Below are 22,741 nucleotides of genomic sequence, written 5' to 3' on the forward strand. Positions count from 1 at the left end.
ATCTTCCCTTAATATACCCATAAAAAATCATCTACTTTTTAATCTCCTCTCTTGCTAAATTCTTCAGGCTCACCTTGAATTTGAGATTCTCCTGCCTCAATCTCCTGAGTTACTTGGGATTACAGACATGAACCACCATCCTTGGCTTAAACTCTTCTTTTAAAGATTTTTGAAATATTAAATCTGAGTAGGTGGGGTTCTGAGTGTTAAAGTTATCATCAAGTGTGTCGCTAAGGATTTGAAAACAGTTATTTTCACAATGAGTCATGGTTCCTAAGAATAATAAAACAAAATTTGGGGAAATGCTACTGAAGAATTAACAGGCAATGCTACTTAAGATCCAATTTTTGTTAAGGACAAATTGAGTTTCCTGAACAGTGTTTGGGAGGGTGGTGGCGGTGACAGGTGACATGCTCAGAAGTTTTCAAAGCCTGGCATAGTGCTGGTCAGCTTGAGTTCATCTTGGTTTATGTAAAGTCCGCTTAAGGAAAGGAAATATATGATAGCCAAAGGACTGTTTTTATTGTTTCATAGTAACCTAAATCATTAGGAAAATATGAGCAAATACTGTAGGAAATTAAAAAACTGATGTAATGAAACTACTACTTCACGATAGAAGGTGATGTAATATTAAGTGAACAATGTTAAGCGAAGAGAAAAATCTACTTTATTGGAGGAAAAAAGGTCTCGCTCTTTTTTAGTGATCTCTGCACTGGGACCATGGAAGTGGTGGGACTGCCCAAGTAGCCCTTAACTAGGATCCAAAGGACCAGAGAAAGGGATGTCTTAAGACTTAGTGGGCTTTGCCCATCACTGTCTCTCTGGGGAGGCACAGCCCAAACCTGGTCAAGATGGACAAAGGCAATCAGAGGACAGTGGCATAGTACTAAACAGATCTGGAGAAACAGAAGAGGCCCCTGGTGCTGCAGAAAAAGAAGAGCCTAGAAAAGGAGAAGAGGATGATACATGTTTATGTAAAATGGACTCAAAAATCCCTCGTGGAGAAACCTCGATCACTAGATGAGTGTGGTGCTCGGTTCTGTTGTCACTGCCCTGGCTGAACAGGGATGCCACCTTATCTAGGGAAATCTCCAGTGCCACCAGCCTCCCAGCAAAAAGCTCATCACATTCTTGGGGAAGTTTGGGTGATAGCACCTGAGATACTCCTTAGGAAACTAATATTGATCCTCTTCAGAGGCCAGCAGTAAGCCCAGTATAGGGTCAGCCTATTTGGCTTTTGTCAAAAAGCCATATATTTTGCCCTTAAAGATCCTGTGATCCATTTTTATCAAATTATCATATGAATGTGTCTTTGTAACTCTTGCTTTTGGTAACTGGGCAGTGAGACCACAAGGCAGACTGATGCTCCAGAATGTGATTCATTTATGCAAAAATGTGCTTTTTACTTATATTTTTTAATTGTTTAATGTTCATAATCTGCTTGAATCAAATGTATGAAATATGATATGTCAAGAGCTTTGTAATGTTTTGAACAACTAATAATAAAAAAACCAAAAAAATAAAATAAATGTGTAATATATACAAGAAATATGTAATGTGCCTTTTCAAGTTTAATAACAAGAGTACTAATGATAAAATAAAACTAGCACCAAAATTCCCACCACCCAGCCATGAAGTGAATATGACTAAAACTAGATACTTTCTTATTATCCTCCCCTAATCGCTTGTTTTTTTCCTTTATTGCAGAAAGAACTACTAATCTAAATTTTGTAAATCATTCCTTTGTTTTTCTTATTTTTTTAAACAAATGTCTGCATCCTTAATTTTGCATTGTGTGGTTTTATATGGTTTTGGATATTTATAAATAAAATTATACTGCAAGTTTCTTACATAAATTGTGTATGGACTTTAATTATGCTGCATGGCTGAATCTAGCTGAAATTCATTCACTTATTATGTTTAATGTATTTACAATTTTAAATAATTTCCATTTAATGAATCAACAACAATTTATCCTTTGACTATTGGTAAATGTCTGGGCTGTTTCCAGTTTTCTGCTATTACAACAATGCTACTTTGAATATTTTCATGTATGTATCTTTTCTACTTTTTATATTCTATGTCTGCTTGTTTGAGCCTAGACATTTCTATTTTCCCCTTTCAGTCACTTATCTTTTTTCTATTCCCAACCTGCTATTATATCTGTTACTAAATTTTAAATTTAATTTTTCACTTCTGCTTTTTTTCTAATTGCAGAATTCATCTATGAATTTGTAAAATAGCTTCCAATTTTCTGTTGAATTTGTCCATTTATAGCTTATTTAAATATATGCATCATAGTTATTTTAAATCCCTACTTTTAATGACATATGAGTCTTCCATATAATATTTGGGGTGTCTAATCATGATTTATTGAATTTTGAAACTTGTTTATGGAAATTGTAAATCTAATTGACGCTCCATGCCTCCAGAAAGGATGTGCCATTTCTTGCTTTGTAACTTGATTTCAGAGCATTTTAGTCCAACCAGTGGATGAACTGACTCAACAATTTTATGGCTTTTAATTTCAATCTATGTCAAGCAAATGTAACTTCAGGGTGTAGATTTTCAAGATACCCAAATGAGAGCCTCAAGTGTTTATTAAAGACTCGTCAATTTTATACTCCAAATTTTGTGTTCCTATCAATTTTCTGAAAAATCTCACTCTACTTGTCAGTGACCCCTTTGCTTGGCTTCTCAGACTTCATGGGTTAATAATCCACCAAATCCCTCAAGGGGAAACCTAGTGAAGAGTGTGGCACTCCTCTTGAGCTTGATCACTTCAGTCTGGGCTACCTTAGCAGCTCCAAATGCCTCTCCAACACTGTGAGATTGCCAAATACTCTGCTGGCTTCTCTGCTTATAATAAAAATTCCTCTGCCTGGATTTTCCATTTGTACTCCATACAATAAATGGGGAAATGTCTTAGGGAGAAGCATATCTTGCAGGTATTATTTGCTTTCTGTGGTTCGTTTCTGTCTCTGAGATTTTGGCCATTAACTCCTAGCTGCTTCAGTGTATCATCCACCGTTTAAAACAATTTTTAATGGAATAATTCTTAGCTCTGATATTGATTGTTATCTGTGGGATCACGGGTCTGCTGCAAGTGGCTTTTTATATTGACAAAAGAAAATCTCAGTGTTTTTTGAGAAATTCCATTTGTGTAATACCTGGGTTTGTATTAATTCAAATGCAAGTCTTTCAACTGGTGGAGTTCTGTGGTTTGTTTAATTGATACAGTGTTTTCTTCACTTTGGATGCTCCTTCCATACCTGTGTGCCCTCAGGAGGGTTTTGGAGACTTGAAAACCCACAACTCCACATAAGGAACTATGTCATCTTCCCCACTTTTTTGGTAAATATCTGTACATTTCTCATCCTTGATATATTAAAGAAACTGAACATGTCCAAATGTGTCTTTTTATCAATCTCATCATAATCCTATTGCTACAACTTGGACAATCATGCATAATCCATTCAGGAAGTCCTCTCTTGCTAAGTTGTGCCACCTACACACCTTTGTACTGCAAAGAAACTTATTTTACTGTTCTCCAAAAGTTTCCCAATGTACTGTAGGTGTCTGTTTTTATACCTCCCTCCTTGTGACCTTCAAATTCCTGGAAAGCCATAGCTAAAGTTCTCTTTTTTCTTATACCAGCATCCTTCTTGCAATAAATGTTGTATTAAATAAATGAATGAGTGAATAAATGAGTCACTCCCTCTTCCCTTAGAAGTATTCTGGGTTCCTGCCACACCAGTCATCGACTTTTCCCCAAATGAGTCTTTGTCATCCATAGTGGGCTGGAATTGTGTTCTCCAAAGGATACGCCCTAATCTTAATACCCTATGCTTATGAAAATGATCTTATTTGGAAGAAAGATCAATAAAAATGTAAGAGTCTCAAGACAAGATCATCCTAGATTATATAGGTCCAAGAAAATTGCACTAGATAAACTAAACAGGCAGACAGGATTTTGCATATGGCTGTTGCAGTAGGGGAAAGAGATTGAATGCATCTCCTATAAAGCAAAGGCAAGAGAATTGTGAGTGCTGTGGGGAGCTGGTAGGGCACATGTAGGAGAACCTTAAAGAGTAGGCTACTCATTGTGATTAGGTCTTTGAGATGTGTTTGTTGATTGTCAAATAACCTGGGAAATGGGAACTATCTTCTTTGATAATTACATTTCAAAGAATGGCTCCAGGTCCTTGAGAAAAACATTTCTGGGAGGAGATTTACATTTTCAAGGGTTGAGGGAGAATTTAAAATTGGAAATTTTCTAAGTAAATGCTTTAAGAAATGGGAAATTAGGGGCCTATAGCCCAGAGGACTCAGTCTAGTACAGCAGAAGTGAATGGCAAGGCCATCTTGATCATGTGAGCCTTAAATCAATGGCAGCATCCCTATGTTCTTATAAGAGGTATCTTTATAAGAAACTGAAAAGGAGAGGACAGAGCCGAAGAAAGAATAAGAATCAAATGCAGGGACAGAGATGAGGACATGTAGCCACAAGCCAAGAATTGCTAACATCCATCAGAAGCTAAGGGAGAGGCAAGGAATGGATTCTCCTCCAGAGCCTCTGGAGCCTCTAACCCTGCCAACACCTTGATTTAGGAGTTTTGGCCTCCAGAACTGTAAGAAAATGAATTTCTGTTGTTTTAAGCCTCCCAGTTTGTAGTTGTTAAAGCAGCTTTGGGAAAATAAACACCGTCTTTTTGGAAGTCTCTTTCTTTGACTTGCCATTTAACTTATCAAAATTCTCTATCTTATTTACAGCTCATCAGAATTGTCGTCCTTAGTCCCTTTTCCCATAATCGATAGTGTCAACTGAAGTTATGGCTTCTTTCTCTGAGTGCTGTTGATAATGATGATGATAAAGTATGAGAGCTAAAACTTGTATAGTGTTTGATTTATATCTTATCTCTTTGTAAAATCATAATAAGGTAGGGACTGTTATTATTCCACATTAAGGATGATGTATCACTAATTGGAAGAACCAAAATTCACATCAAGATATGTCCAAGTGCAGAGCCGATGTGCTTAACCCCTTTGTATTTGTTTGTTCATACAACTCAATGTTTACCTGTCTTATGTCTCATATTTTCCTGCATTATAATTATCCATGCATTTCTTTTTCTTTTCTGGTACAAACAATTCAACAGAGGTAATAGAAATCACAGATGCATACTCATATTTATTTAATTTTACTTTTTAAAGGTCTTTTTAACATTATGTTACTGCATTTTTTTAAAAAAAAATTGAGTACATTATTCAAAAAGGAATTTTCGGCAACTTGCTTGAATACTTTTAACCTTTAAATGATTTTAAGTTTATGTCTTATTTATCTTTTTACAACATTTGGCATAATTGTTTAAACATTAGAAATGCCCATATTTCATTAAGATGAATATAGTTAACCCCAACATTAGCTCCTCCATGTCCTCCAATTCCCCAGCTTTCTAGATACACATTTTTCTTTAGTTTTAATACAATGGTAAAAGACCTTGTTTGGCATATAGTGAGAAGCTCAATCTTCTTCTCATAACATTTCTGAATATTTTTTAGGCTGGGAAAGGGGCTCCATTTTCTATGATCACCGGTCACTTCAGCTGTTTTCCTTTGAACTCCGGCAGCCAACTCCACTCTGAGCTCATCTCTTGGTCCTCTTGCTATACCCAGTACTACTCAACTGACACAACAGTGTTGTGGGAATGAACTGTTAGTAATGGCTTGAAAAATTGAGGGTTGAAGCTTATCATAGGTTTTACATTTCCTCTACTATTAAGCAAACAGGCCAACATTCAGTGAGTGATTGGTGGCACTGTGTTGCATACTGAAGAAACAGTGGTCTGCAAACTGGTAAAAGTTTCCACGGTCACATGGCCCATACTCTAGTCAGGAGAACACAAAATTCACCCGGGCACAAGACAAACATAGAATTATAGCTCAGGTAAACATAATGAAAGAAAGGTCCATGATGGATGGAGAACTACAGTAGTGGCCTTGAACTGAGAGCTGAGGAATGAATCCTCATTAACAAGCCCTGGATCATGGATGGAGAGGAGGGGAGACAAATTGGAGAGTGTCCACAGCATGTGCAAACAAGTGATACTGAGGAGGAACAAGGTAGATGGCAGTAACTGCAAGAAAGCCTGTGTGCTAGGGGTGCAAGAAAGAGAGAGAGAAATAAGTCTGGAGAAACTATGCTTAACTACTTTAACAAATGCACAGTAGCATGCCTTAGGTTTAGATTACACATGTAATCTTAATCCTGAACTTAATGAGGAGATATCCAACAGTCCGATGTAGCAGTGTGACATGATAAATTTTGTATTTTAGAAGAAAAAAATTAGGTAGAGACAAGAATAATGTAGGTAAGGAATGGTGGATGCAGGGGTTTTAGAAAAGGAGGTCTTGGACTAGGTGGGAGATGATGATTCAGCCTAGGGAAGTGACAGTAGAGATGAAAGATAAATAGAGGAATCTGAGGAGCATTTAGAGCACTATAGAGCAATAGAACCTGGTGCTGTCAAAGGAACACGAGGGAGGGGAGTCACGAATGTAGAGCTCACTGAAATGGTATAAGCAATAAATTGGAAAAAGTTAATGTCAGATATTACAGACTAAGAATTTAAGAATTCAAACTGTTTTGGATATGGAAATTTCTCAGGAACTCTCTCTCTCTCCTTAGGCCCTCCCCTAATTCTTTCTACTACTTTCTCTACTTCCACTTTCTCTCCCTCAAGGCCATCCTCTATTTGTTTACTCCATCATCTTATTGTTTACTTTTTTCTGGGCTCACATCTTTCCTGCATAATAATTTTAATAATGCACTAGCATGTGGGTAACTCAACACTAAATCTCCCTTAGTTTGGAGCCCAGCTTTGTGCTTCCAACCATTTTGTCATGCTGTTGCCAAATGACCACAGTTCCACCCTTAGTAATACAAGCACGTGAAAGAATTATTGAAATCACATCATTGTTTCAGCATATCTTAGCTCAAATTATTAGTCACAGGCTTTCATCAGAACTTCCAGGGCTGTGGGGCTATGTGTAGAAATGGACACTTTCATTCCCATTGAACACAGTCTACTGCCTATTTCCTCAAACCCTTCATATCCACCGTCTCATTTGCTGCAGCTATACTGTTTATACCTGCTAGGCAAGGATTGCCTTTTTATTATTGTGTAGTTTTCATTCTGTATTTCATGCTGTACCTTCAAGCGTGCCCATTTTGCTAACCTCAGATGGCTCACAAAAACTAAAAGCTAAACACAGTAGTCTATACAGAGTAAGCAATTTATGTTAACAACATAGAATCCAAGTGCTTAGTCATGAATTATGATTTAGAACTCTGTTCATTTCTGGGCAGGAAGAATACCTATCCCTAACATTGGCTCTGTTCTTGTGCTCTTTTAAAGGGAACATCCTTCAGAACTTCCCATGTTTCCATATCCAGATTTCTTCACCAAGGCAGATAAGAACTTGGCAAAAATCGTTGACTATCACGTAAGATTAACTTTCTTAAACCAGGAGCAAAAGCTGTGTTCAAAAGCACTTTGAATTGTAAAATGTAGTCCTGATAAGGAAATATTAGTACGTGGCATTTAAAATAGAGTCATGATTGGTCATTGAATGAAATGGTGGATGCAGGGGTTTTATCTCACTATGCTATCCACATAGTGAGATGCATGAGGTATGCTATACTCAGTGCCTTCACTGGGTAAAGGAAACTTGGGAAATACTAGCCTAATCCTGTTCCCTGAATTAGTACTGATTTCTTGTGACAAAAATCTAATATTGAACACTGAACACTGATTTCTTCTGCAGTTTAATTCTAATAACAGAACAAAAAGATTTTGACTCAATTTTCAGTGACCATTCTTTACCCTTGATGAATTAGAAAGACTTTTAATCACTTTGTTCTTAATGTGTGTTAAAGAAGCAGTGACAATATAAGGCTATTCACGTAAGACACTTTAATTTATTGTGCTATATTTAATTGATAATTGCTTACCTAGTTCCTGTCATTTTATGTCTACATTATTTTTAGCAGTAGAGCTGGAGTAAGAGACATTATTTTTGTGTTTTCTTTGAACACAATAAAAATTCAATAACATAAAAAATATGATTATTTTATCACCAGTAGTTCAATATTTATCAGATTCTGATTATATCACCAGATTAATTTTTCACATTCTATTTAGTTATCTCTTAAGAAAAAATAAGGGATTATATAATTTATTGGTTGCATTGAATAGTTGTATACCACATAGCTAATATTTAAGCCACTGTAGCAATAAATGTAAATATTGAAGTTTGAAGACTGATTGATATCTTAGAGTCACAAAAAGAGCTACTATTTGGTTCTACTATTGAATAATAAAGTATTTGCTAATCAACATATAATATATTTGATGCTTTCTCAAAAAATTTGAATGGTCCTTAGGATTACTTAATAAGACAGAAGGGGTTGGGGTTGTGGCTCAGTGGTAGAACACTTCCCTTGCATGTGTGAGGCACTGGATTAAATTCTTAGCACTACATATAAATAAAGGCCCATCAACATTTTAAAAGATTTTTTAAAAAAGAGGATAATGACCGAAAAGAGGATGGGAAATAGCTTCTAACAGCGGTCATCTTTGTTCTTTTGTTGTATATGCATTATTCAGGTAATTGCTGCCATTGGCCAGCTTATATTGTAGCTAAAGAAGGGTAAAGGAATCCTGTCTGAAATTATGCTTGAGAGTTTCTGAGATCCACGTTGTTTGATATGTAGCCTAATAAAATAGTTAATAGTTTTTAGTTTTGATATGGGAGAGCTTATGGAAGTGCCTCTAAATATTATATTATTAAAGTATTCATGCACATATCATTTCCTTTCAGATGTATTTCACATTTTTAAAAATGCTCTTACATTATTAGTTTGATCCTCACAACAACTTTGTAAAACATCTGTCAATAAGAATAATTAGTGGTTCACAGTTCAGTTACTTGCCCAAAGTTTTAATATTTGTAAATGATGAAGTTTATGCACAAAATCAGATCTCTGAACTCCAAATCCACTTTCCTTTTCCTTTCTTCATGGCACCTCAAGTTCTTTGTGTATAGTCTCTACCAGGATTGGAGGCCAGAGGATGGGATCTGTAATATTGACAATAAACAAAAACACATTCCTGAATCTACAGATATATTTGTACCTACAAGCCAACTGAGTTTTGTGAGTGACTGTAATAATGCAAGGAATAAGAAATACCTAATAGATCAGTGGATATTAAGGTTCCTTGTATACAGCAGGTGTTCCATAGCATGATGATCAAATCACCGAGTTCATGGGATGAATAAAGGTGTAACTGGTGCTTCCATTTCCCATCAACTTCAAGTATATGTGCATCCTCCTAGTTACCATAATGGATGATAAAAATGACATGCTCAAATCAAAACAAAACAATGATTTTTTATAATATTTAGTTTTTTAGTTTTAGGTGGACACAATATCTTTATTTTTACATTTATGTGGTGCTGAGGATCGAGTGCATGCTAGGTGAGCACTCTACCACTGAGCCACAACTCCAGCCCAATACAATGATTTATCTGCAATGATTTATCTACTTGTCATGGTCAGCTGAGACAAAAATTAATTTTATTTTTTCTGGGCTTAATAAAATGAAGGATTTTGATGTATTGTGAATTCCAGCCATGACAAGTTTTAAGGAAGGAAATAAGGAGGAAGAGTGGCCTCTTGGACAATAGTAATACAGTAGCCTTTCTTGGCAGCTTTCATATGTATTTATTCATTTATACATGCTGTTTTGTTAACCTAAAATTTTGATTTTACTGACAGTTCTTAAAAATTAATCCTCTTGATTTTTCACATTGTAAACAGCAAAGTATGAGATAGGTACATGGCATACCATATATAAGGTACATTAGTTATCTTTATCCATAGAAAATATTATATTAAAATATATTAGACCAATTATTACTTATATGATATAACATAAATTGGTAGTCTTATTAAACAGATTATTATTTAGTTTACTATATTTGAAGGAATTATATGTCACTCTTAAATATCATAGAACTTGTAGACTAAAACAAAACATGAATTTAAGCCTGTGCCTGAATGTTCTGGATGTTTTGCCTCAATTTTCTATATATTTCCTGCAAAAAAAAAATGGTTTCTGAGAAACCAAATATGTGAGTAATAACTGTGTAGATGCAATCTCGAAGAAAGTGCTGATAATTTGTATTTCTTATGTCATTAAAACCTAACTGGGATATATAATGTAATAAGTGTATGTGATGATATTATTATGCTTTGATTTTTTTAATGATGCAGTGAATGCTTTATAGTTAAGTATAATAGTTTGATGTAATCACACATGTATACAATTTAATTTGCTCCATTTGAGTCCTGGTGCCTCCTTTCCCTCCCCCTAGTCCTCTTCCTCTACTTGTCTTCCTTCTATTTATTTATCTAATCATTTTTAATGTTTTAGTGCTTTATAGATATATAGAAAGGTATATTCAGTGTGGTATGTTTATACAGCATACAGTGTTATTTTGTCAAATTCATTCCACATTTCTCCCCTTTCCCATTCCTCCTCTCTTAATGTCATTCTGCTGTGAATATTTTGACATTTTACAGAATTGTAGGCCTTCAGCAAGGCTGAATGATATCTATGGACTCTGAAGTTTGGTTCTGCTTATTATTATCTGTACATCTCAGTTGTCAAATAGTAGTCAGGATTCAAGCACTGATACACATAATAACCTATAAATTAACTGAGAGGCTCCTTAGCTCATTTGTACATGTGCATGAGCTGAGGGTGTAGGTAGTGTCCTTAGGAATTTCTAACATTTTATGCTGAGTCATTCTTCCCTAAACCTTTTTTTTTTTTTTTGTCTGAAAGGGGGTTTACCATCCTTTTATATATTCCCTGATAAAATTTATTAGGGAAAAATTTCTCTTGATGATGTTTGATTGATTTATTATCATAACTTCCAACACTGATTACTCAGTCCTAGGACTCCTGATGTCAGATATGCTATTATTGGCATGGATTAACTGATCAGTTAAGATGAATCCCCTAGAAGTGGTCTGCTGCCAACCATTAACTTCATTTCAATCTTATATGGAATAGTATCACAATTTTTGCCTTCCATTTATATTTTTTCCTATATTTTTGTTTGTTTTGCATTAGCTTAGTTTTATTTTTCATTTTATGACCCACGCTGTCATGTAAATATCAATACTGATGAAGAAAATAAAATCCTTTGGGATATAGAAAACCAAAACCTTTTATCTCTTCCTTCAAATGTTAAAAATGTTAAAAATACTAAGAGAGAATTCTGTTTTTGTGGGAATCGTATGTGTTCTAATAGATGGTTTGTATATTTTCCTAGTACAGTAGAAGAGTATAAGATTCCTGAGGATTGTCTGTGGGGGTGCGGGGGGGGGGGGAAGACTAAGAAATATGTATATAAATATCTTCATTTTAAGAAGTTAAATTGATGTTTTTTTCATGGAAATTACATGTAAATGAAGTTTTCTCTCTAACAGTGGCAGATAGAACTGAATTTTCGAAGGAATGAAGAGGCGAAGAATGAGGCCAAAAAACGGAAAGAAAAAGATTTAGAAGAGAAAAAACACTTTGAAGAAATTATGAAGAGAAGAGAAGAGAAACTGCATAAGCAAACCAAACCTTATGAGCTTCCTCAGATGACTGAAGCAATTTCTTTAGAAAAGGAAATGTCTCACAAAAAAATGGAGTTCACATTGCCAGAAATTAATAATAGACCAAGAGAGCTTCATATTAGGAATATTTGTTGTAATTAATCTGAGGTCATTGGGTGGAAAGGAGCTGTCATCCTAGTGCAAGCTGTGTAATAGTCATATTGTAGTCCTACATTGGTAGTCAACTTTTAGTCAGTTGAATGAAGTGATTTCACCAGTTAAAAATTTCCAATTATATAACTATTGCTTTTCTCAGTTGATGCTTGTCTTGTGATTGTATAGCATTCTTGATCAGTTATTCCCAGAATGTTGAGTTTCATTGGACTATAAGATGGAAATGAATTCCAAATTAATGAATCACTGAATAAGAGTTTTTTCTTGAAAATAGAGTGAGCATTTGATTATACTCCTATAGTCACTATTATTCAAATAAATGAAGTTGTGGCATCTATTTGCATTTGCATTTTATTGTTGACATATAAGTAAACACTATGTCAGAGACTTGAATTTGCTAAATTACTATACGTAGGCAAATCTGGAAGGGCCAGTCACCTTTGATGCACTTGATCTTTAATGGATGCCAGCAGAAATCTATGAGTGACAGTGGTTTTACTTTGTCAGATGAGTTTATGGCAATGAATTAAGATGATCCTGCCAAGTGCAGTATAAACTATTGGAGACATTCATCCCATTAGTAGTCATTTTTTTTAAGAGTATTTCACTTCATCTGAAGCTTTCAATCTATGAGTAATAGCAATGAAAAAAGGGATCCTGTGATGCCTTATATTCCTTTTCTGAAAAACATAGATAATATATTTTTCAATTTCACACACACAGCTTGGAGATACTCAAGAGACAGATACATTATCAGGTCTGTTGAATGACCACACAGGTCAGAAAGGTAACATATATTAATGATGGGAGCTGGAGAATGCCTATCCCATCTAGAGAAATGTCTTGCCACTTGACTACATGCTGACATGTATGAACTGTGTTGTAGTATCTTCTAGTCTTTCAGAAAGAAACCTTTAAATGGATTTTTAAAAATGAAATTTGTACAGTGTATATTTTAGTCAGCTTTTGCGTTGTTGTGACCAAAAGTCTGACAAGAACAATTTAGAGAAGGAAAACTTTATGTGGAATTCATGGTTTCAGAGGTTTAGTCCATGATTGGCCAGCTCCATAGCTTTGGGTCCCAAGATGAGGCAGAACATCATGGTGGAAGGGCATGGCAGAAGAAAGCAGCTCCAATGGCACACTTCCAGCAACCTCTCTCCTCCAGCCACATCCTACCTGCCTGCAGTTACCTCTCAGTTAATGCATATCCACTGATTAGGTTACAACTCTCATAAGCTAATCATTTCACCTCTGAACATTCTTGCATTGTCTCACACAGGAGCTTTTGTGGGATACCTCATATCTAATTCCTAACACAAAGTTTCAAATTGTTGCAAGGAATTATTTTTTATTATTTAAGTTTTCATTAGTGCATTATAGTTATAACCCAATAGAGTTCATTTTCATATAATTATACAAGCATGGAATATAATTCTCTCCAATTCAATCTAGTACTTGACCTCCCGCCCCCCACTCCTTCTTCCCTTGTTCCTTTTTTTTTTTTTTAAACTACAGGTATTCTATTTACTTATAGTTTTTAAAAATTAATGTAGAAGAGATTTATACATCAAAGTGAAATTCACTGTGCCATTTTCATATATGTACATACGGTAGTTTGATCAGTTTCATTCTGCTGTTCTTCCCTTTTCCTGTCCCTCCTCCTCTGCCTTCAATCCACTTCCTTTACTCCATTAATCTTCTATTTGTATGGGATTCCCCCCACACACTTATTTTGGGTTACGTTTTGCATGTAAGAGAAAAAAATTTCAATTCTTGATTTTCTGGGTCTGGCTTATTTCACATAGCATGATTCTCTCCAGTTCCATCTATTTATCAGCAAATGCTATAATTTCATTCTTTTTTATGGATGAGTAAAACTCGGCTGTATATACATATGACATTTTCTTAATCCATTTATCTATTGACAGGCATCTAACTTGGTTCCCTTGGTTGTTGTAAAGTGTGCTGTTATAAATATTGCTGTGGCTGTATCCCTATAGAATGCTGATTTTAGATCTGTTGGATATATACCAAGGAGTGGAATAGCTGGGTATGAGGTAGTTCCATCCCTACTTTTAATTTTATTTATTTATTTATTTTTTGTAGTTGAACACAAAACCTTTATTTTATTTATTTATTTTTTATGTGGTGTTGAGGATTGAAGCCGGGGCCTCACGTATGCTAGGCCAGCGCTCTAATGCTGAGCCGCAGCCCCAGACTGCATCCCTACTTTTTTGAGTATTCTCCATACTGCTTTCCAGAGAGGTCGTACTAATTTGCAGTTCCACCAACATTGTATGAATACACCTTTCCCCTCATATCCTCAATAGCATTTACTATTATTTGTGTTCTTGATAATTGCCATTCTGACTGGAGTAAGATAGAATCTTAGTGCAGCTTTGATTTGCATTTCCTTGATTGCTAGAGACGTTGATCGTTTTTTCATATATTTCTTGGCTATTTGAATTTTTTCTTTTGAGAAGTATCTCATTTGTTATTTTGCCCATTTATAAATTGGATTGGTTCTTTTTTTGTCTTTTTTTTTTTTTTTTTAGCTTTTATACAGTCTGAATATCAGTCCCCTGTCTGAGGAGTAGAAGGCCCATTCCCTGTTCTGTAGGCTCTCTTCATGCTCTTGTTTCCTTCCTGGGTAGAAGCTTTTTAAGTTGATGCCATCCCTCTTAATGATTCTTGGTTTTCTTTCTTTTGCTTTAGGAGTCTTGTTCAGGAAGTTGGTGCCTGTGCTAATATATTGGAGTATTGAGCCTTTTAGAAATTACAAAGTTTCTGGTTTAATTCCTAGGTCTTTGATGCATTTTGAGTTGATTTTTGCTCAGGATGAGAGATAGGGATGTAGGTCCATTCCTCTAAATAGGGAAATCTCAGCACCATTTGTTAGAAAGCTTATCTTTTCTCCAATGTATGTTTTGAATATTTCTTTTGAAATTCTTTTTTTTTTTTTTTAATATCAGATGATTGTATCTATGGGGATTTGTCTCTGTTTTCTAATTCCATTGGTCTTCATGTCTGTTTTGGTGCCAATGGCAAATAATTTTTTAAAATCATATTTTAGTTTAAGTTTGACACATGGACCACAAATTTGTGACCTATATTATGTGAGTTTAAGGTATCATTATTTGTTTAAAATAACAAAATATGTGGTAGAAAAATCTTGGGGGTGAGTTTCTGTTTTCATTCACATATAGCTGATTCAAACTTGGTTTTTATTCCCATTTTGTGTTATCCTTGTGTCCTTCTACAGAGAATATTCAAGTTGTTACAAATAAAATTTCCTTCAACTATTGCTTTATTTACACGTGAAAATAAATCTCTCTTAATGAAAATGAGCCAGTTCCATCTCTCTTAATGAAGACCAGCCAGTTCCATTTCTCTGAATCTCTTTTCCTCCAAAAGCTTCAGCTGTTCATCATCTTCTAGAACCCTTCCCATCACTGAGTTCTAAACCTATGGAAGTCCCAGATACTCTCATCCTTCCATCCAAACCACTCTCTTGTTAAGAACCACTAATAACATGAGCTTTACCAAACCCTGGCTGCTTTTTTAAGTGATAATCTTTCTATTGGTTTACAGGCAGATGTAACCACTGAGTTACAAATTGAAGGGAAGGGACTCTAGCATATGACTGCTACTTGTAAGAATTTCAACAAACCCTGCTGTTTTCAGCACCAAATTCATGAAAAGAAACCTGGTCCCTCCATTTCTGAAACTTTCTGGCATTTTGAGACACAATCTTGTCTGCCTTAAGACTTTCGCACTACTGACTTTGGTTTATTTTGCTGTTCTCTGCTTAGATTTGTTCTTGCTTGTTTAACTGCTTTCTAACCTCCACAGTTGTGTTAGTATTTCCAACACACTATCATCTTTTATCTTTATGGATTCATATCTTTGTTTTAATAACTGCTTTGCTCTCAGTAAATGGTGATTTAGAAGAGAGAAAAAAAATCATATATGAAGAAAGAAATGGTTAAAATACTTATACTTTAATTCTTAAATTATTCATTTTTATTTAGCAATAAAACATTTCTCACTGTTGTCTTATGTCTCTGACTCTTCTTGAAATATTAGCAAAGATTGTGCTTGTAAATATGGATCTACATCCTAGTTTTACCTCTGGTTAGCTATGATATAATAGGCAGTCACTGAACCCTTTGTACTTCATTTTGCTAATTTATAAAATGGATATAATTAATATAAAGATTGCCATCAATCAGAAGGTAATTAGGAAAAAACTCTCATCAATCATTTTAACAGAATTGATGTCAACAATTATTCTAAAAGGTGTTCGAGAACTGAGAAAATGAGAAAGGAACATAGAAACAATACAGAAACAGTAACTGGAGAAAACTGCTACCATTCCTAGTCCATGGAATCAAAAAGAATGGGATTATCAGAATGTAGGGATTAGAGGAGACACCTCACACAGTAGGGCTCAGGCCGTTGATGGGGGGGACACTGCCTAGCTATTGCTGACACTTCTGAGGGACACAACAGGTGCTTCTGGGAGCCCAGGGAAAAAATGGAAACCTGAACAAACTGTCTACTTTTAAGACTACACTTGCAGGAAGAGAAAAGCAATTGGAAGAATCATTTCTTCATCCTCTCCATTCTCGTACATGTGCTCTCGTTTCCCAGCATCACACAGCAAAGGACAAAAGCGTAGGTTTGGAGCTGTCACTAGTTAAATAACTGGAAAGAATGTGCAGCATAATGCCTGTGACATATTAGAGACTATGTCATAAAGTTACCCCCCTTTCTTTCATTTTGCATCATAGGCCCTTTTCTCGGCTCTTTCTGCAACTCTACCAACACACACACACACACACACACACACACACACACACACACACGCAGGAGTTTGGAAGAAAAAAATCATTTTTTTAAAGTTAATGTAAATGGCTGAAAAAGAAACTTCACTACAAGTCATTTTTAGAACAAATTTTCATTTTTTCCATTAAGTGCTCAATTTAACACAAACTCAACTGGATATTTGTCATTTACATTTAGTATTAACTTTGCTTTAAAATTCACAAAGGGGTCTATGAGTCTGGGACTGTGTTGATACCAAACGGAGCCTTTCAGCTACTCTTTTTTCCCCCTTTATCTTATGTTTTCTCATTCTTTGTTATTTGTTTTCCACTTTGACAGGAGGAAGAAAGAGAAAGAGAAAGATATTCTTGTCTATTTACCCTTTACAGCTCTTATTTACTGTTAAGTGCCTCTTTTAGGAAGTGTTTAGCCTCCCTCAGGTCTAAATTCCCTTTGAACTAAAACTTGTTTCCATGCTACTTTACCATTATGTTTATTTCTGTTTTGAAAGAGCAAACCAAGGGTTTCCTCCCTTCACTTATTATAGATTCTGTAGTTTTCTCTTAGTAACCATCAAAGCAACTTCTTTTTTACACAAGCTATTTCATTGACCTTTTAACATATAGAGAATGAATTACTTAAGGGACTTTTAGGCTGTTTAATTATTAGAGTGTTGAAAATTAAAAAGTATATATTAGGGGGAAAGGGGAGAAACAAAATAATAAATTCTGAGTAATACAAGCATAAAAATGAGTATTTATCCTATTGTGATTTTAAAATAAGGGCAAATAGTATGATTCACATAGGTTTGTGGGCATACTGGAGACATGTTTAAGAAAGAAAATACCTGAAAAAAATATAATTACTCTAGCATTGGTGAGTGTATTTAGGGAAAAGAGATGTGGGGATAACAGACAAAAATAACTAGCATCATTAATTTTAGAAATTTTATAGTAACGTATAGAAATTCTAATTCAAATAATTGATTCTTTTGTTCCTACTAGTAACAACCCTCTTTGTAACTCTCTATTATTGAATTACCTTTTCAGTGTTTTTTCCTCATACTTTAAATTTTTTATATCAACAAGTCCAAAGAAATTTATAATGCATCCACAAATTCACAAATTCTTGCACGGTATTGCTTAAAACACATATGGTAGATACTCCTTCTTCCCCTCTTATGCCGCCTTAATTATACCACTGCGTTCACATCCCATGGTTCTATTGCAGGGTTTTTCTGACATTTGGGGCTAGAAAGTTATTTAATGTGATGGGTTTTCTGTGCTTTTTAGTAGCATCTCTGGTCTCTAGGCACTAGATACCAGTAATAGCCCCATCCCCTCACTCCTGCTGCTGCCTGTTGTAACAACAAAAGTACCCTGGGGGGCAAAATTGCTCCTGGTTGAGAACAATTGTTCCATAGTTTCACTGAACTTTCGGATTTCAAAGTTAACTGCCTGAGGGTTGCTTTTGGGTTTGCCTTCAAAATTTTATTCCAAACTGCTCATACACTAAACTGTATCTTTGGGTCAGTGATAAAAGCACCAGAGGTCTCAGGAAGGCTCCTCATTGCTCCTCACATCTCAGTTTGTGGAAGTGGGACATGAAGAGTCCTGTTTGTTTTACCCATGATTAATCAATGACTCTTACCCCCGCCCCTGTGGGCTAAATACAGAAGAAGATAGGGAGTCATGAAAATCTACTCTGCCACTGCTCCATAGTAAATTTAGCTCACTCTGTACTTTTCCACCTTAGTTAGCCACTGGAGACTTACAAATTCATGAGTTTTCTTGTACCAGTTCTACTTGTTTTCTCTGGCCTAGGATGTGTTTGAAAACTTAGAGCAAAATGCATTTTAAATTATCATGTTCTATACCATAAATTCACATATTTGTATAGTTTTGTAAGTTCTGCTGATGATTCGGGTATTTTTGAACTACATGCATTTTTCATGGTGACATAAATTTCAGGGATAATTTGGCTTTAATGTTTATTCAAGCTCACTTTTCCATCCAATCATTCTAGCTAAGGGACCTATTTACATAATACCTAGTGCCTTGTTATTTTTTTTTATTGCTGTTTCATTGAAAAGTCAAAAATAAATATGTATTTCCGAAGCATTTTTTTTTTTTTTTAGTTGAAAGAACCTTGTGTACCCAACTGTCCAATGAAATTTCCCAAGCTGACTCTATTTTTAGGAAAGGAGAATCCTTTTTTCATGAATGAATGAATAAGGTAGAGATCAAACCTCTCAAAATCACCAGTGAGACTTTATATTAAAAAAAAAAAAAAAAAAAAAAAAAAAAAAAAAAAAAAAAAAAAACCTAGAGAACCAAAATCCAGTAATGCTTTGAATAGTGCTTAAAATTATGAAGAAATAGAAACTAAAATGGGCCAATCTGTTCATCTCTAGCTCCAAATTTTCATTTGGCTTCCCAATCAGAGGCTTCACTGTAAAGAAGCCATGAATAGCAGACACAGTTTCTTCCAAACTATTCCAAGAAGAGATATTGTGGAAAGTCAGAGAAAAAGATAGAAATGAGGGTGCTTGAAGAGCAAGGTATGTGTGTGGGGAGGTCATGGTGTAGAAGCATCCAGATAGACAAGGAAAGTGAGCAGGTGAGTAGCATCAACTCCCAGACTACTCAGGACTGTTAAATTCCTCCAGGAGAGGGATTAGACACAACCATTTCCAATTACACCTGCAATCGTTAGGATGAGGTCAGAAGCAAATACTGAAAGTCAGATCTCTGGTATTAGCATATCAAAAGCAACAGCCAGAGAGACAGAGAGAGAGAGAGAGAGAGAGAGAGAGAGAGAGAGAGAGAGAGAGAGAGAGAGAGATCCACCTTCAGGACACATTAGTAAAGAAAGCATACTAGTTCTTGACTCTACTTTCTGTACAACCAGAGATATGAAAAATTGTGCTCTATATGTATAATATTAATTGTAATGCATTCTGCTGTCATACATGACAAATTAAATTAAAAAAAAAAGGTCAGGGAAGTGTCAGAGGACTGTGGGAGGATTTAAGGACCCAGGCTTCTGTCTACCCTTATAGGCTCTACTCCTCCCTATATAACCACAGGCCATTTTGGAAAATAGGAAGAAGGGAAGATGAACCTGGAAGGCAAAGAAGTTTCCCAAAGAAAACAAGTTTATATTTAAAAGATCTCTTGTTTTCCTAGATTTGGGTAATTTTAAACCTGAGTTAGTGAACCTGATCTTTGCCCTTCCCCAAGAAAACCAGTAGAGGGAGCCTCATGAGGAAAATCTGATTTTATAAAATTTCAGAAACTGAATTCTCTTTTTATATTTAAAATATGTGAGATTAAGTTTGTGTCATTGAAGTATATATATGAAACTGGCATTTCAACACATACACATATACATATTTTCATATGTATAAGGAGATATCCTTAATCACTGGGGATATATCAATGAACCAATGAATATTACAGAAACTAAAGCATTCTACATATTAAAATTAATATGTGTGCTTAAGACAAGCAACAAAAAATATATAATTTCAGGTAGGAGTAGGTGAAGAACAAAAATAAAACATGGTGAAGAGACAGATATAAATTCATCTTAAATCAAGTCAGCAGTGATGGCCTCTCTAAAGATTTCAACAGAGATTTAAATGGAGTGAAAAGTGAGTCATTTGCCTTTTGGGGGGTAGTGGGAGACTTTCCAGGCAAGGTAAACAGCAAATAAGAAATCTCTAGGATTACCATTTTTGCTCCTTGCTATATTTCTCCTTTTCCCTGCTTTAAACACATACTAACATTGTATTTTCTGGCCTCACTGTTTTGTGGTCCTATGGATAATTTTGGCCAATGCTTTTGAGTGGAGATGATGTGTGTTCCTTCTGGGCTGAAGCATTTACTTGTTGACTTGGAATAATAATAATCATCCCCCTTTTGAATAATAATGAATGTTAAAAAAAAAAAGTGGTTCCTCTTTCACTCTGGACTCCTTTAATAAGGATGATGGATCTGAGAAGACAAAGCCTTCTGTTATGAGAGTTGGAGGTTTTGGAGTTATAAATTATTGTAGAGTAATCCAGCCTAACATGATGACAGGATAGGAGTAAGTTTAGGATGTTTGAAGAAAAGCAAAGAATTCTGCAGAGCTGGAGATAAGGCCCCACAGGAATGAGAAGGAGATCAAATTGGAGAGGTAGATTTGGGCCAGATCTTATAATCATGAAAGCCATGGTTTCAGCTTTGATTTTTTTTTTTTAACCAAGATAGAGGGAAATTGCCTTGGGGTTAATGAAACAAACAAGCAAAAGAAAACTTCAGCCTAACTTGTAATGCTTTGAAACTTGTGTTTTAAATTATGATTTCTTTGTTTTGAAATTGATATCTAATACACACAAAGGTTTGAGGTATTTTGCTAAGAACTTAACATATTATAAAATTGTGATTTTAGGAGATGAAAAGTTTTAACATAAGCCCACTACCTTTATAAATTATAACATAAAACAAAGATGGATCTAAATATCTTCTAATTTAAAATATTTAGAAATTTATGAAACACTTAAAACTAACTTCATAAAAGTAAAATGAAGCAGTAAAATGAAAAGTAAAATGAACTCCTTACAATTTACTCAAGTGCACCGAAATTTTGTGGGAAGATTACGCCTCAGAAGATACTCTTCTTGGCATTGTTTCTCTGTTAAATAAAGAAAGAGTTTGGCCATATTAATGTTTTTACTAAGCTGAAACAGTGGCCTTTACTTTGTCTTCACAATTGAGAAAGTTGCGTATTCAACACGTCAATGGCCATGATTGCTTCATCCAAGGTGAGAGAGGGGAAGTTGAAATGGAGACACACTGGAGATGTTGCAATGCACCTGTGCAGGTGTTTCAGTGGTTTTCATTCACTTTGTAGCTGCTGCATCAATGGCAATGAAACTGCATTTGATTGGATTTGGCAATAGCTTTCCTCCAACAATATTTTCAAGAGATGGGTTTGTTCAGGGTTGAATTCCCAATTATATCCTGTTGTAAGAAGCAAGATAAAGCAAAGTCTCCAGCATCAAATGTAATTAGCTCTTCTATTGACAAATTGTTCTTACTGTTAACATCATATTGCTTTGGGGGAGGAATGGAAAAATATCACTTTTCATTTATACACTAATATCTTTGAATACTAAGTGTATTTAACTGACTATTTATTTATGTGGCTCTGAGATCAAAGCTCTGATATGCCCTGAGATCAAAGTACTAAAGAGATGTGGCACAGGATGTAGCACCATTGATATTTCAAAATTATTAAACTAATATATGTAGTGCATTTTATTCTTCCTATAAATCATGTTCTTTTATCATCATTAAAATATCATGTTACTCAAAGAGAAGAAGATACATTTGTGTTCATATCAGCGTTATCCACAATAAAAAGTTGAAGCAACCCAGGTGTCCGTTAATAGGTATAAAATGTGGTTTATCTACATACTGGGAGTATTATTCAGCCTTAAAAATGAAAGAAATTCTGACACATACAACATATATGAACCCTCAGGACACTGTTCTAAGTGAAATAAGACTGTCACATAAAGACAAATGTTGCAGGAGTCTGAGGCAGGATGATCACAAGTTCAATGCCAACCTTAGCAACTTAGTGAGACCTAACTCAAAATACAAAAATAAAAAATTAAGGACTGGGCATGTAGCTCAGTGGTAAAGCACCCTTGGATTTAATTTGCAGTACCAAAAAAAAAAAAGACAAATTCCATATGATTTCTTTTATAAGAGATATCTAGAATAATCAAATGCATAGAACTAGAAAAGTGAGTGAAGGTTGCCATGGATTTGGAGAGAAAGAGAAATAGTGTATTGTTGTTTAATGGGTATAGAATTTTAGTTATGCAAGATGAAAACTTCTGGTTACTGATTACTTAACAATGTGGAATATACTTAACACTACTGAGTTGCATCCTTAAAGATAGTTAAAATGTTAAAATTTATGTTAAATATATTCTACCACAATTATAAATAAATAAAATATATAACTAGAAGGTGATGGGAGTTAGGTTCCTAGCTTCTTACC

At 35.0% G+C, this 22,741-nt stretch overlaps 1 protein-coding gene across 1 annotated transcript in view; it reads left to right on the top strand.

Moving 5' to 3' along the window:
• Positions 1-11,839, top strand: part of Tmem232 (transmembrane protein 232) — a 207,262-nt gene extending 195,423 nt beyond the window's left edge. Inside the window, exons 12-13 of the mRNA XM_076857676.2 lie at positions 7,419-7,506; positions 11,564-11,839. Coding sequence (XP_076713791.2) covers positions 7,419-7,506; positions 11,564-11,839 — 364 coding nt within the window. The remainder of the gene's footprint in view (positions 1-7,418; positions 7,507-11,563) is intronic.
• The last annotated feature ends 10,902 nt before the right edge of the window (positions 11,840-22,741 follow it).

Source organism: Callospermophilus lateralis, chromosome 5 (assembly GCF_048772815.1).
Source record: "Callospermophilus lateralis isolate mCalLat2 chromosome 5, mCalLat2.hap1, whole genome shotgun sequence".
In the NCBI taxonomy this organism is placed as follows: Eukaryota; Metazoa; Chordata; class Mammalia; order Rodentia; family Sciuridae; genus Callospermophilus; species Callospermophilus lateralis.